The 15,000-nt window shown below is 41.3% G+C and overlaps 1 protein-coding gene across 1 annotated transcript in view; it reads left to right on the top strand.

Moving 5' to 3' along the window:
* Positions 1-10,531: 10,531 nt before the first annotated feature.
* Positions 10,532-15,000, top strand: part of LOC115225343 (ADP-ribosylation factor-binding protein GGA1) — a 67,567-nt gene continuing 63,098 nt past the window's right edge. The window contains exons 1-2 of the mRNA XM_029796292.2: positions 10,532-10,559; positions 12,206-12,258. Coding sequence (XP_029652152.1) covers positions 12,222-12,258 — 37 coding nt within the window. The 5' untranslated portion in view covers positions 10,532-10,559; positions 12,206-12,221. The remainder of the gene's footprint in view (positions 10,560-12,205; positions 12,259-15,000) is intronic.

Below are 15,000 nucleotides of genomic sequence, written 5' to 3'. Positions count from 1 at the left end.
AGAGTTTCTACAGCTGGATGCCCTTCCTAACGCCAACCACTCCGAGAGTGTAGTGGGTGATTTTATGTGCCACCGACACAGGTGCCAGACGAGGCTGACAAACGGCCACGCTCGGATGGTGTTTTTTATGTGCCACCGACACAGGTGCCAGACGAGGCTGACAACGGCCACGCTCGGATGGTGTTTTTTATGTGCCACCGACACAGGTGTCAGACGAGGCTGACAACGGCCACGCTCGGATGGTGTTTTTTATGTGCCACCGACACAGGTGCCAGACGAGGCTGACAAACGGCCACGCTCGGATGGTGTTTTTTATGTGCCACCGACACAGGTGCCAGACGAGGCTGACAAACGGCCACGCTCGGATGGTGTTTTTTATGTGCCACCGACACAGGTGCCAGACGAGGCTGACAAACGGCCACGCTCAGATGGTGTTTTTTATGTGCACCGACACAGGTGCCAGACGAGGCTGGCAGACGGCCACGCTCAGATGTGTTTTTTATGTGCCACCGACACAGGTGCCAGACGAGGCTGGCAGACGGCCACGCTCAGATGGTGTTTTTATGTGCCACCGACACAGGTGCCAGACGAGGCTGGCAGACGGCCACGCTCAGATGGTGTTTTTATGTGCCACCGACACAGGTGCCAGACGAGGCTGGCAGACGGCCACGCTCAGATGGTGTTTTTTATGTGCCACCGACACAGGTGCCAGACGAGGCTGGCAGACGGCCACGCTCAGATGGTGTTTTTATGTGCCACCGACACAGGTGCCAGACGAGCTGGCAGACGGCCACGCTCAGATGGTTTTTTATGTGCCACCGACACAGGTGCCAGACGAGGCTGGCAGACGGCCACGCTCAGATGGTGTTTTTATGTGCCACCGACACAGGTGCCAGACGAGGCTGGCAGACGGCCACGCTCAGATGGTGTTTTTATGTGCCACCGACACAGGTGCCAGACGAGGCTGGCAGACGGCCACGCTCAGATGGTGTTTTTATGTGCCACCGACACAGGTGCCAGACGAGGCTGGCAGACGGCCACGCTCAGATGGTGTTTTTATGTGCCACCGACACAGGTGTCAGACGAGGCTGGCAGACGGCCACGCTCAGATGGTGTTTTTATGTGCCACCGACACAGGTGCCAGACGAGGCTGGCAGACGGCCACGCTCAGATGGTGTTTTTATGTGCCACCGACAAGGTGCCAGACGAGGCTGGCAGACGGCCACGCTCGGCTGGTGTTTTTTATGTGCCACCGACACAGGTGCCAGACGAGGCTGACAAACGGCCACGCTCGGATGGTGTTTTTTATGTGCCACCGACACAGGTGCCAGACGAGGCTGACAAACGGCCACGCTCAGATGGTGTTTTTATGTGCCACCGACACAGGTGTCAGACGAGGCTGGCAGACGGCCACGCTCAGATGGTGTTTTTATGTGCCACCGACACAGGTGCCAGACGAGGCTGGCAGACGGCCACGCTCAGATGGTGTTTTTATGTGCCACCGACACAGGTGCCAGACGAGGCTGGCAGACGGCCACGCTCGGCTGGTGTTTTTTATGTGCCACCGACACAGGTGCCAGACGAGGCTGACAAACGGCCACGCTCGGATGGTGTTTTTTATGTGCCACCGACACAGGTGCCAGACGAGGCTGACAAACGGCCACGCTCAGATGGTGTTTTTATGTGCCACCGACACAGGTGTCAGACGAGGCTGGCAGACGGCCACGCTCAGATGGTGCTTTTTACGTGCCACGGTACGGGGCCAGTCAGGTGGTACTGGCAACGGCCTCGCTCGAATCTTTTTACACATGCCACTGGCATTATAGTATATATATATGTATGTATGTATGTATGTATAATCATTTAACGTTTATTATCCATGCTGGCATGAAGTGGATGGTTTGGCCCCTGGAGAGCTGCACCAGGCCCCAGTCTGATCTGGCATGGTTTCTACGGCTGGATGTCCTCTCTAACGCCAACCACTTTGCAATGTGCTGGGTGCAGATCTTTTCAGTTTGAACAGCAGTTTTTTCTAGCGGCGTCATATGAAATTGTCACCCATAATTATGACCCTAGTATCGATCTATTGCATTTCAATCTGTTTTAGGGTTAGGGGTGGGTGGGAGGGTATCTTTTTTTCTTCAGAAATGTAAATAAACCCAATCTGTTTTTTAAACGAGGGACATTTTCATACGGCACAGAATGTTTTCACCTCAATAGACGTCACTGATTGGTTGAAATTGCAGAAATTGAAGGAAAAAAACCCACAAATATCTTACAAACTATAGAATTTTCTCAATAAAGCCAAGAGAAAAAGATGTTTTATAAACACATTCTACCAGTATACGAAGTTTAAAAGTGTTTAGTTACTCAGAAATTATTTAAAAAAAACTGCCGTTCAAACCGAAAAGATCCATGGGTGCTTTTACAGGGCACGGCACGGACGTTTTTACGTGACGCCACATTGAAGCTTTTTCACATGGCACCGGCACAGGATTCCTGCAGGCCATTCCTCTCCACCAGGAGAACCGACCTTAATGCTTCTTCTGTGGGGCACAGGTATTCTTGAGCACAGTAAGGTGCCAGGTATCTTGGTCCCTTGTCATCTTACCTGAAAGGTTCAGTGTCCTGAGGTCATTCTGCAGTACATTGTCCCATGTCTTTGAGGGTCCCACACCTACACGTCTTGCATCTACTTTGAGAAATCGGCCCCTCTTTATGCGACTGTCCTCATCCATTCACACCACATAACCAAACCAGCGCAGTCTTCTCTCTTGTCTAAAGACCCTAATTCCTTTTATGTCTAACTTCTTTCTCAAAACACTTGCACTCTGTCGAACATGAACACTTAGATTACACATTCAGTGAAGCATACTAGCCCCATTTCTCTCTGAATCCAGGAAAAAATGTCATGGAAAAAAAGTCACAGGGGTTTTGTCCAGACCCTATAAATTGTGACTTTTTTCCTGTCACTTTATTACCAGCTACCACAAATTAATTGTGACTTTTTTCCTAGTCAAAATGGTGACTTTTTTCTTAGCCAAATTTGACTTTTTTCCTAGCCAAAATTGTGACTTTTTCTTAGCCAAAATGGTGACTTTTTTCTTAGCCAAAATTGTGATTTTTTCCTAGCCAAAATTGTGACTTTTCCTAGCCAAAATTGTGACTTCTTTTCCTAGCCAAAATTGTGACTTTTCCTAGCCAAAATTATGACATTTTTCCTAGCCAAAATTGTGACTTTTCCTAGCCAAAATTATGGCATTTTTCCTAGCCAAAATTGTGACTTTTTTCCCTAGCCAAATTTGACTTTTTTTCCTAGCCAAAATTATGACATTTTTCCTAGCCAAAATTGTGACTTTACTATTGGCCACCTTCTTCATTCAGGGCCCAAGTATCACAACCATGTATTATTTTAAAATATCAACCAGATTATGGCTGGGAGGTAACAGTTTAAAGTCGCTGCCCCCAGTTTCCAACAAGGCCTCAGGACAGCTCTGGAACTTGGCACAAAGGTTGTTTGGGCTAAAATCGACAGTCTGCATGAGAGGAAATGAAAATATTTGGAAAGCTCAAATTATGGCCATCCTCAGCTTCTGCCATGGCCTCAAGGTGACTCTGGAATTTTTGCATCCGTTCCTCGCTGTGTCCCTGGGAAGAATTTCAAACACCTCATTGATCTTGGTCACTCGCTTAGTCTTGACGTTGTAGGCAGGGTGGTTGGTGTTTTTCTAAATTGTGCTGTACACACTGTGATCCATAGATTTCATTCGAAAGAATTAGTTAGTCACAAATTGAGACTGGTGAAGTCATAGAAATTCCTCAACCACCATTTCTGACACTTTTCCAAGGGCTGAATCCTGCTGTCATGTACGCACGCACACATGCATGCATGTACACAAGCAAGCACCGTCTGGTTGCAGAAAGGCGGCGAGCTGGAAGAAACGTTAGCACGCCGGGCGAAATGCTTAGCGGTATTTCGGCTGCCGCTCCGTTGTGAGTTCAAATTCCGCCGAGGTCGACTTTGCCTTTCATCCTTTCGGGGTCGATTAAATAAGTACCAGTTACGCACTGGGGTCGATATAATCGACTTAATCCGTTTGTCTGTCCTTGTTTGTCCCCTCTGTGTTTAGCCCCTTGTGGGCAATAAAGAAATAAGAAACATTAGTATGCCAGGCGAAATGCTAAGCGGTATTTTGTTAGTCTTTATGTTCCGAGTTCAAATTCCGCCGAGGTCGACTTTGTCTTTCATCCTACCGAGGTCGATATATTAAGTAACAAAATTTAACTTAATTTAACTTTGGTTAAAATTCGAAAAATTAAACTACGTTCAACAAACAAATTACAATTTTTTCAATAAAGCCAAGAGAAAAAAATGATGGGCGAAGTTTCGTTTGTCGTAGCACACGTTTCCGTCGATTTCCGTAAAAAACTTTTATTTTTTTACATATGGCTTTGCGGGAATATTTGAAGTAATGAGAGCGAAAGAGACTAAGAGGAAGCGATTTTATGACGAGGGGATTTCTTTTTGAAGTCCCCGTGTGTGTGTTTGATGGGGTGTGCGAGACAGACAGTATGTTGTGTAAGTGAAGTGCTTCTGTTAGTGTGTGCGAAGAGACAGAGTAATGTGTTAAAGAAAGAGATAACTGAAATTCTTTACTCGGTGTATGTGTATATGTATGTGTGTGTGTGTATGTATGTGTGTGTGTATTTATGTGTGTATGTATGTATGTATGTATGTATGTATGTATGTATGGCCGATTCAGTGTTTACATTTTTTACGGAAATCGACGGAAACGTGTGCTACGACAAACGAAACATCGCCAAAAAATGTTTTATTTTGACACATTCTACCAGTATACGAAGTTTAAAAGTGTTTAGTTAACTAGAAATTGTATTGAAAACTGGCCTTCAAAAGGAAAAGATCCTCTTTCTTTTCTTACTTTTCATTATATTCTTCAATTTTTGATAGAATTTTAAAATTGTTTGTTTAAATAAACCCATTTCAAGAAAGTATCAAACGGGCCGCAAATTAAAAGTCTGCGGGCAGCATGCGACCCGAGGACCTCAGGTTGGCCAGCCCTGCTCCTACGCTGACCCTACCGTTTGACAGATGTTGCTCTCGGTCGCCTGACAAACTAGGTTAACTTTGTCGGGGAGTGTTTGTGTAGTAATCGACAGCTTGGCCATGTAACAGATGGTAATGGGTTACACTTTACAACTAAAATACCCACAACGATCTAAGACTGACTCATACAATCACAAGACACACAGAAATGAATAATTTGAATGAGATTTGGCTGCTATTTCTCGCAGATCTAACTACCACGTGCATATTTCCCTTAATGGCTCAGAGCATGGTGTGATTAGAGTGAGATTTGGCTGCTATTTCTCGCAGACCTAACCACCACGTACAGATTACCCTTATTGGCTCAGAGCATGGTGTGATTTGAGTGAGATTTGACTGCTATTTCGAGCAAACCTAACTACCACGTACAGATTTCCCTTATTGGCTCAGAGCATGGTGTAATTTGAGTGAGATTTGACTGCTATTTCTCGCAGACCTAACTACCACGTACAGATTTCCCTTATTGGCTCAGAGCATGGTCTAATTTGAGGGAGATTTGGCTGCTATTTCGAGCAGACCTAACTACCACGTACAGATTTCCCTTATTGGCTCAGAGCATGGTGAGATTTGACTGCTATTTCTCGCAGACCTAACTACCACCAACAGATTTCCCTTATTGGCTCAGAGCATGGTGTGATTTGAGTGAGATTTGACTGCTATTTCAAGCAGACCTAACTACCACGTACAGATTTCCCTTAATGGCTCAGAGCATGGTGTAATCTGAGCGAGATTTGACTGCTATTTCTCGCAGACCTAACCACCACCAACAGATTTCCCTTAATGGCTCAGAGCATGGTGTGATTTGAGTGAGATTTGACTGCTATTTCGAGCAGACCTAACTACCACGTACATATTTCCCTTATTGGCTCAGAGCATGGTGTGATTTGAGTGAGATTTGACTGCTATTTCAAGCAGACCTAACTACCACGTACAGATTTCCCTTAATGGCTCAGAGCATGGTGTAATTTGAGTGAGATTTGACTGCTATTTCTCGCAGACCTAACTACCACGTACAGATTTCCCTTCTTGGCTCAGAGCATGGTGTGATCTGAGTGAGATTTGACTGCTATTTCGAACAGATCTAACTACCACGTACAGATTTCCCTTAATGGCTCAGAGCATGGTGTAATTTGAGTGAGATTTGACTGCTATTTCTCGCAGACCTAACTACCACGTACAGATTTCCCTTAATGGCTCAGAGCATGGTGTGATTTGGGGGAGATTTGGCTGCTATTTCGAGCAGACCTAACTACCACGTACAGATTTCCCTTAATGGCTCAGAGCATGGTGTGATTTGAGTGAGATTTGACTGCTATTTCTCGCAGACCTAACTACCACGTACAGATTTCCCTTATTGGCTCAGAGCATGGTGTAATTTGAGTGAGATTTGACTGCTATTTCGAGCAGACCTAACTACCACGTACAGATTTCCCTTATTGGCTCAGAGCATGGTGTAATTTGAGTGAGATTTGACTGCTATTTCTCGCAGACCTAACTACCACGTACAGATTTCCCTTATTGGCTCAGAGCATGGTGTAATTTGAGTGAGATTTGACTGCTATTTCGAGCAGACCTAACTACCACGTACAGATTTCCCTTATTGGCTCAGAGCATGGTGTGATTTGAGTGAGATTTGACTGCTATTTCGAGCAGACCTAACTACCACGTACAGATTTCCCTTGTTGGCTCAGAGCATGGTGTAATTTGAGTGAGATTTGACTGCTATTTCGAGCAGACCTAACTACCACGTACAGATTTCCCTTATTGGCTCAGAGCATGGTGTAATTTGAGTGAGATTTGACTGCTATTTCGAGCAGACCTAACTACCACGTACAGATTTCCCTTGTTGGCTCAGAGCATGGTGTAATTTGAGTGAGATTTGACTGCTATTTCGAGCAGACCTAACTACCACGTACAGATTTCCCTTATTGGCTCAGAGCATGGTGTAATTTGAGTGAGATTTGACTGCTATTTCTCGCAGACCTAACTACCACGTACAGATTTCCCTTATTGGCTCAGAGCATGGTGTAATTTGAGTGAGATTTGACTGCTATTTCTCGCAGACCTAAACTACCACGTACAGATTTCCCTTATTGGCTCAGAGCATGGTGAGATTTGACTGCTATTTCGAGCAGACCTAACTACCACGTACAGTATTCCCTTATTGGCTCAGAGCATGGTGAGATTTGACTGCTATTTCTCGCAGATCTAACTACCACGTACAGATTTCCCTTTTGAGGAAGATTTGGTTGCTATTTCTCGCAGGTCTAGTTACAATGTAGAGGTCTCCTTCGTTGGCCCGGTTCCCTCTTTGGTTCATACATAAATATATTACATAGAAAAAAGAATAGGGTGTGATTTAAGGGCCATTTGGCTGCTATTTCTGTTAGGTCAAGCTGCCATGTAAGAGGTCTCCCTCGTTGGCTCATACCTACGCATATAAGGTGTGAGTTGAGGGAGATTTGGCTGCTATTTCTAGCATAAAGTGTGACCACGTAGAGAGAATGAAGGGAACTCCATGGCTAAGGGAGAAACAGAGAGAGAGAAAGTGTATTTGTACGTGAGAGATAGAGAGAAGAATGTGAATAGTGAAAGAACGAATTAGATGGAGAGAGAGAGAGAGAAAAAGAGAGAGTAAAAAGAAAGTGTAGGAAGGAGAGAGGAGATAGAGGAGAGGAAAAAAGTATGTAAGAAAGAGTAAGAGAGAGTTGTAAGAGAAAAGGGGAAGGAAAAGGATGAAGAGATAGATAGACAGAGAGAGATGGGAAATGAAGGGTGAAAGAATAAAGAAAGAGGGAGGGAAAATTGAGGAAGAGAGAGTGAAAAAGAGGGAAGGACACTGAGGAAGAGAGAAGGGAATGGAAATGAGGAGGTTAGGGGTGTAAGAGAAAGAGGAAGGGATAATGAAGAACAGAGAGAGAGATTTAAGAAAGAAGGGGAGGAAAAATGAGGATGAGGAAGAGGTGTAAGCGTAACAGTGATGGAAATGAGGAAGAATAGAGAAGAAGGATGAGAGAAAGACAAGAAGAGACAGAGAGAGAGAGAGAGAGAAAGAAGCTAGTAGAAACATAAGAGGAGTTGCAATGGGGATGAGATAGAGGATGAGAGAGTAAAAGTGTAAGAGAGAATAGGAAATAGAAGGATTAAGAGAAATAGATGGAGAAGAAGAAAGATACGTGCAAGAGATAGATAGAGAGGAATAATAGAGAGAGAGATACAGCGGAGTGAGAGAGATGAGTGAAAGAGTGAGAGGTAGAGTAGAAGGAGGAAAAACAACAAAGGAGGAACAGAGGTATAGTAAGTGTGAGATAGATAGATAGATAGGGATACGAGAAGGGGAGTGAATGCGAGTGTGAGTGACAGGTAGAGTCGTGAGCGTGGCAACGATGACAGGTCATCAGCACCTACTACCGTAACGTCAGAGAACAAGGACGAGTGTGACTGCGGACTCGTGACTGCGCGTGCGCGCACATACACACACACACACATATTCACACACATACACGCACGCACACACACGCGTGTGTGTGTATGTATGTATATGTATATATGTATCTATGCATGTAGTGTCACGGTCCTGCAACCACAGTGTATGTATGTGTGTGTGTGTATCTCTCTCTCTCTCTCTCTATATATATAATATACACACACCACACACACATATATATATATGTATATATGTGTGTGTATGAGCAGTCACGGGTCTGCTATGACACTGTGTCGGTATGATCTCTCACACACACCTGTATGTATGTATGTGTGTATGTATGTATGTATGTATGTATGTATGTATGTGTGTATGTTTGTATGTATGTATGTATGTATGTGTGTATGTATGTATGTATGTGTGTATGTATGTATGCATGTGTGTATGTATGTACGTATGTATGTATGTATGTATATATATGTATGAATGTATGTATATATATATGTATGTATGTATATGTATGTATGTATGTATGTATATGTATGTATGTATGTATGCATGTATGTATGTTGTGTATGTATGTTGTATGTATGTTGTATGTATGTATGTATGTGTGTATGTAGTATGTGGTATGTATGTATGATGTATGTATGTATGTATGTATGTATGTATGTATGTATGTATGTGTGTATGTATGTATGTATGTATGTATGTGTATGTATGTATGTATGTATGTAGGTATGTAGTATGTATGTATGTATGTATGTATGTATGTAATGTATGTATGTATGTGTGTATGTATGTATGTATGTCTATGTGTATGTATGTATGCATGTATGTATGTATGTATGTATGTATGTATGTATGTGTGTATGTATGTATGTATGTATGTATGTATGTATGTATGTGTGTGTGTGTATGTATACGCACACAGTCACATATACTCATACACTCAGAAAGTCACGATACAGACACACATATAGGGACACATACATACACACACACACACATTCACAGATATACTAATAAAGACAGACTCACACACACAAAGACAATATAACAGAGACATTAGCACACACACACACACATACAAAGACTGCACATACACACACACACACACACTCACAAGGACCCGTACATACACATTGACACAAACACACGCACACACAGAGGATGATAAACGTAGACATAGTAACACATACACACACACACTGGGAAATAAAGGTAGACGCACTTAAACACACTAAGACTAACACACGTATACACATATTAACACAGACATACTGGCACTAACACACATGCACACACATTAACGCCAAAAGCTAACACACGCATTAACACAATCACACACACACACACAGACACAAACGTAGACACGCCAATGCATACACGTACACACACACATTAAGACCAGCACACTTATACACACATTCAGACAACTCCCCCACACACGCACACAGAAACATTAACACAGACACACACACGCTTACACGTACACAAACCCACATACAACTGTAAACATAGACACACTAATACCGACACACGTACACATACATTCACACAAACCAACACAGACACACACACATTAACATACACTTACACGTACGCAAGCCCCGCATACAAATATAAACATAGACACACTAATACCGAAACACATACACATACATTAACACTACCGCATACTTACATTCACATAAACCAGAACACACACACACTTACATATACACGCTACACATAGAAGCATTAACATCGACACACTAACACCAACACACAGTCCTCTCTGTCTCTCACTCACTCTCTCTCTTTCTCTCCTTCCCTCTCTCTCTTTTTTCTCTGTCTTTCTCTGTCTCTGTCTCTTTCTCTCTCTCACACATACACAGTCCTCTCTCTCTTTCACTTACTCACTCTCTCTCCCTTCCTCTCCCTCTTTCTCTCACACATACACCGTCCTCTCTCTCTCTCACTCACTCACTCACACAATCTCTCCCTCCCTCTCTGTCTCTGTCTCTTTCTCTCACACATACACCGTCCTCTCTCTCTCACTAACTCACTCACACACTCTTTCTCGTTCCGTCCCTCTCTCTGTTTCTTTCTCCCTCTCTCCCTGTTTCTCCCTCCGTCTCTCTCTCTGTTTCTTTCTCTCACACATACACGCCTCTCTCTCTTCTCACTAACTCACTCACACACTCTTTCTCGTTCCGTCCTCTCTCTGTTTCTTTCTCCCTCTCCTCCCTGTTTCTCTCCCTCCGTCTCTCTCTCTGTCTCTTTCTCTCAACACATACACCGTCCTCTCTCTCTCTCACTACTCACTCACACCTCTTTCTCGTTCCGCTCCCTCTCTCTGTTTCTTTCTCCCTCTCTCCCTGTTTCTCTCCCTCCGTCTCTCTCTCTGTCTCTTTCTCTCACACATACACCGTCCTCTCTCTCTCACTCACTAACTCACTCACACACTCTTTCTCGTTCCGTCCCTCTCTCTGTTTCTTTCTCCCTCTCTCCCTGTTTCTCTCCCTCCGTCTCTCTCTCTGTCTCTTTCTCTCACACATACACCGTCCTCTCTCTCTCTCACTAACTCACTCACACACTCTTTCTCGTTCCGTCCCTCTCTCTGTTTCTTTCTCCCTCTCTCCCTGTTTCTCTCCCTCCGTCTCTCTCTCTCTCTGTCTCTTTCTCTCACACATACACACACACTCCCTCCTTCCCTCTCTCTCTGTCTGTTTCTCTCTCTGCATCTCCCTCCGTCTCTCTCTGTCTCTTCGTCTCTCCCTCTCTCTGTCACACATTCTCTCTCTCTCTCTCACTCACTCACTTCACTCACTCATACACACACACTCCCTCCTTCCCTCTCTCTCTGTCTGTTTCTCTCTCTGTCTGTTTCTCTCCCTCCGTCTCTCTCTGTCTCTTCGTCTCTCCCTCTCTCTCTCACACATTCTCTCTGTCTGTTTCTCTCCCTCCGTCTCTCTCTGTCTCTTCGTCTCTCCCTCTTTCTGTCACACATTCTCTCTCTCTCTCTCACTCACTCACTCACTCACTCACTCACTCATACACACACACTCCCCCTTCCCTCTCTCTCTGTCTGTTTCTCTCCCTCCGTCTCTCTCCGTCTCTTCGTCTCTCCCTCTCTCTCTCACACATTCTCTCTGTCTATTTCTCTCTCTGTCTGTTTCTCTCCCTCCATCTCTCTCTGTCTTCGTCTCTCCCTCTCTCTCTCTCACACATTCTCTCTGTCTGTTTCTCTCTCTGTCTGTTTCTCTCCCTCCGTCTCCCTCTGTCTCTCCGTCTCTCCCTCTCTCTCTCACACATTCTCTCTGTCTGTTTCTCTCTCTGTCTGTTTCTGTCCCTCCGTCTCTCTCTGTCTCTTCGTCTCTCCCTCTCTCTCTCACACATTCTCTCTGTCTATTTCTCTCTCTCTCTGCATCCCCCTCCGTCTCTCTCTGTCTCTTCGTCTCTCCCTCTCTCTCTCACACATTCTCTCTGTCTGTTTCTCTCTCTGTCTGTTTCTCTCCCTCCGTCTCTCTCTGTCTCTTCGTCTCTCCCTCTCTCTCTCTCACACATTCTCTCTGCCTGTCTCTCTCTCTGCATCTCCCTCCGTCTCTCTCTGTCTCTTCGTCTCTCCCTCTCTCTCTCACACATTCTCTCTGCCTGTCTCTCTCTCCCTCCTGTTAATCCAATATGGCGAGTGAGGTAGAAACACTCGACACCCTTCTGAGTAAGTTTCGACCCATTTTCTTTCCTATTCAAAACCATTTCTCTCGATTCTCTTTCATTTTCGTCCACGTCAGACATTTCCCGACTTCCTCTTTTATTTCCACAACATCATTTCTCCACAAACACACAGATTTTAGACATATTTCATCACCGATCGTCCCCAATGCTTACTACATCATCTACACACATCACACATACGAGTGTATATATGTGTATATACACGCTTTATAGGTACTTTATGTATATAATATATAGGGTTATAGATGTACGTATATGATGTGTGTGTGATGTATGTATAGAGGTGTATTTATAGATATATATGTAGATATACTTCCCTATGTGTGTATATGTATATATACACACTTTATGTATATATATAGGGTTATAGATGTACGTAATGATGTGTGTAATATATATGTGTGTGTGATGTATGTATAGAGGTGTATTTATAGATTATATGTAGATATACTCCCTATGTGTGTATATGTTATAACACCTTTATGTATATATATAGGGTTATAGATGTACGTATATGATGTGTGTATATATATATGTGTGTGTGATGTATGTATACAGGGGTGTATTTATAGATATATATGTATATATACACACTTTATGTATATATATAGGGTTATAGATGTACGTATATGATGTGTGTATATATATATATGTGTGTGTGATGTATGTATAGAGGTGTATTTATAGATATATATGTAGATATACTTCCCTATGTGTGTATATGTATATATACACACTTTATGTATATATATAGGGTTATAGATGTACGTATATGATGTGTGTATATATATATGTGTGTGTGATGTATGTATAGATATATATGTAGATATACTTCCCTATGTGTGTATATGTATATATACACACTTTATGTATATATATAGGGTTATAGATGTACGTATATGATGTGTGTATATATATATGTATGTGTGATGTATGTATACAGGGATGTATTTATAGATATATATGTAGATATACATCCCTGTGTGTGTATATCATTATATACACACACAGGGATGTATATATGTATTTGTAAATTGTAAATATGTGTGTATATAGCTAGTGTATGTATATATATATATATGTATGAAGTGGTGTTTATAGATATGTCTATGTAGATATACATCCCTATGTGTGTATATCATTATATACACACCATACACACATAGGGATGTATATATGTAAATTGTAAATATGTGTGTATAGGGTTATAGATGTACGTATATGATGTGTATATATATATATATGTGTGTAATGTATGTATTTATGTATGTATGGAGGTGTATTTATAGATATATATGTAGATATACATCCCTGTGTGTGTATATCATTATATACACACTATACACACATACATATTTGTAAATATGTGTGTATATCGGTAGTGTATGTATATATTTATATATGTGTATGAAGTGGTGTTTATAGATATGTATATGTAGATATACATCCCTGTGTGTGTATATCATTATATACACACATATATACATATTTGTAAATTGTAAATATGTGTGTATATAGGTAGTGTATATATACACACTTTATATATATATATATATAGGGTTATAGATGTACGTATATGATGTGTGTATATATATATATATATATATATATATGTGTGTAATGTATGTATGGAGGTATATTTATAGATATATATGTAGATATACATCCCTATGTGTGTATAACATTATATACACACTATACACACATAGGGATGTATATATGTAAATTGTAAATATGTGTGTATAGGTAGTGTATGTGTATATATATATATGTATGAAGTGGTGTTTATAGATATGTATATATAGCTATACATCCCTGTGTGTGTATATCATTATATACACACTATACACACATATATACATATTTGTAAATTGTAAATATGTGTGTATATACGTAGTGTATGTATATATATATATATATATGTATGTATGAAGTGGTGTTTATAGATATGTATATGTAGCTATACATCCCTATGTGTGTATATCTATATATACACACATAGGGATGTATATATGTAAATTGTAAATATGTGTGTATATAGGTAGTGTATATATTTATATGTATGAAGTGATGTATGATGATGATGATGATGAATTGGTGTTTATAGATATGTATGTATAGCTATACATCTCTATGTGTGTATATCATTATATACACATACATATTTGTAAATGTGTATATAGGTATTGTAAATATATATATATATGTATTAAGGTGTATTTATATATATATATATATATATATATATAGCTATACATCCCTATGTGTGTATATACACGCATACATATTTGTAAATATGTGTATATATAGGTAGTGTATATATGTATTCAGGTGTATTTATAGATTTGTATATATAGCTATACATCCCTATGTGTGTATATCTATATATACATGGATATATGCATTTGTAAATATGTGTGTATATAGCTAGTGTATATATTTATATATACGTATGAAGTGGTGTTTATAGATATGTATATATATAGCTATACATCCCTATGTGTATATAGGTAGTGTATATATTTATATGTGTATTAAGGTGTATTTATAGATTTCTATATATAGCTATATACATCCCTAGGTGTGTATAACATTATATACACACATACATATTTGTAAATATGTATGTATATAGGTAGTGTATATATATATGAAGTGGTGTTTATAGATTTGTATATATGGCTATACATCCCTATGTGTATATCATTATATACACACATATATA

This window comes from Octopus sinensis, linkage group LG27, assembly GCF_006345805.1.
Source record: "Octopus sinensis linkage group LG27, ASM634580v1, whole genome shotgun sequence".
NCBI classification, from domain to species: domain Eukaryota; kingdom Metazoa; phylum Mollusca; class Cephalopoda; order Octopoda; family Octopodidae; genus Octopus; species Octopus sinensis.
Note: the sequence above shows the minus strand (reverse complement) of the source record. Positions and strands in the feature narration are given on the sequence as shown.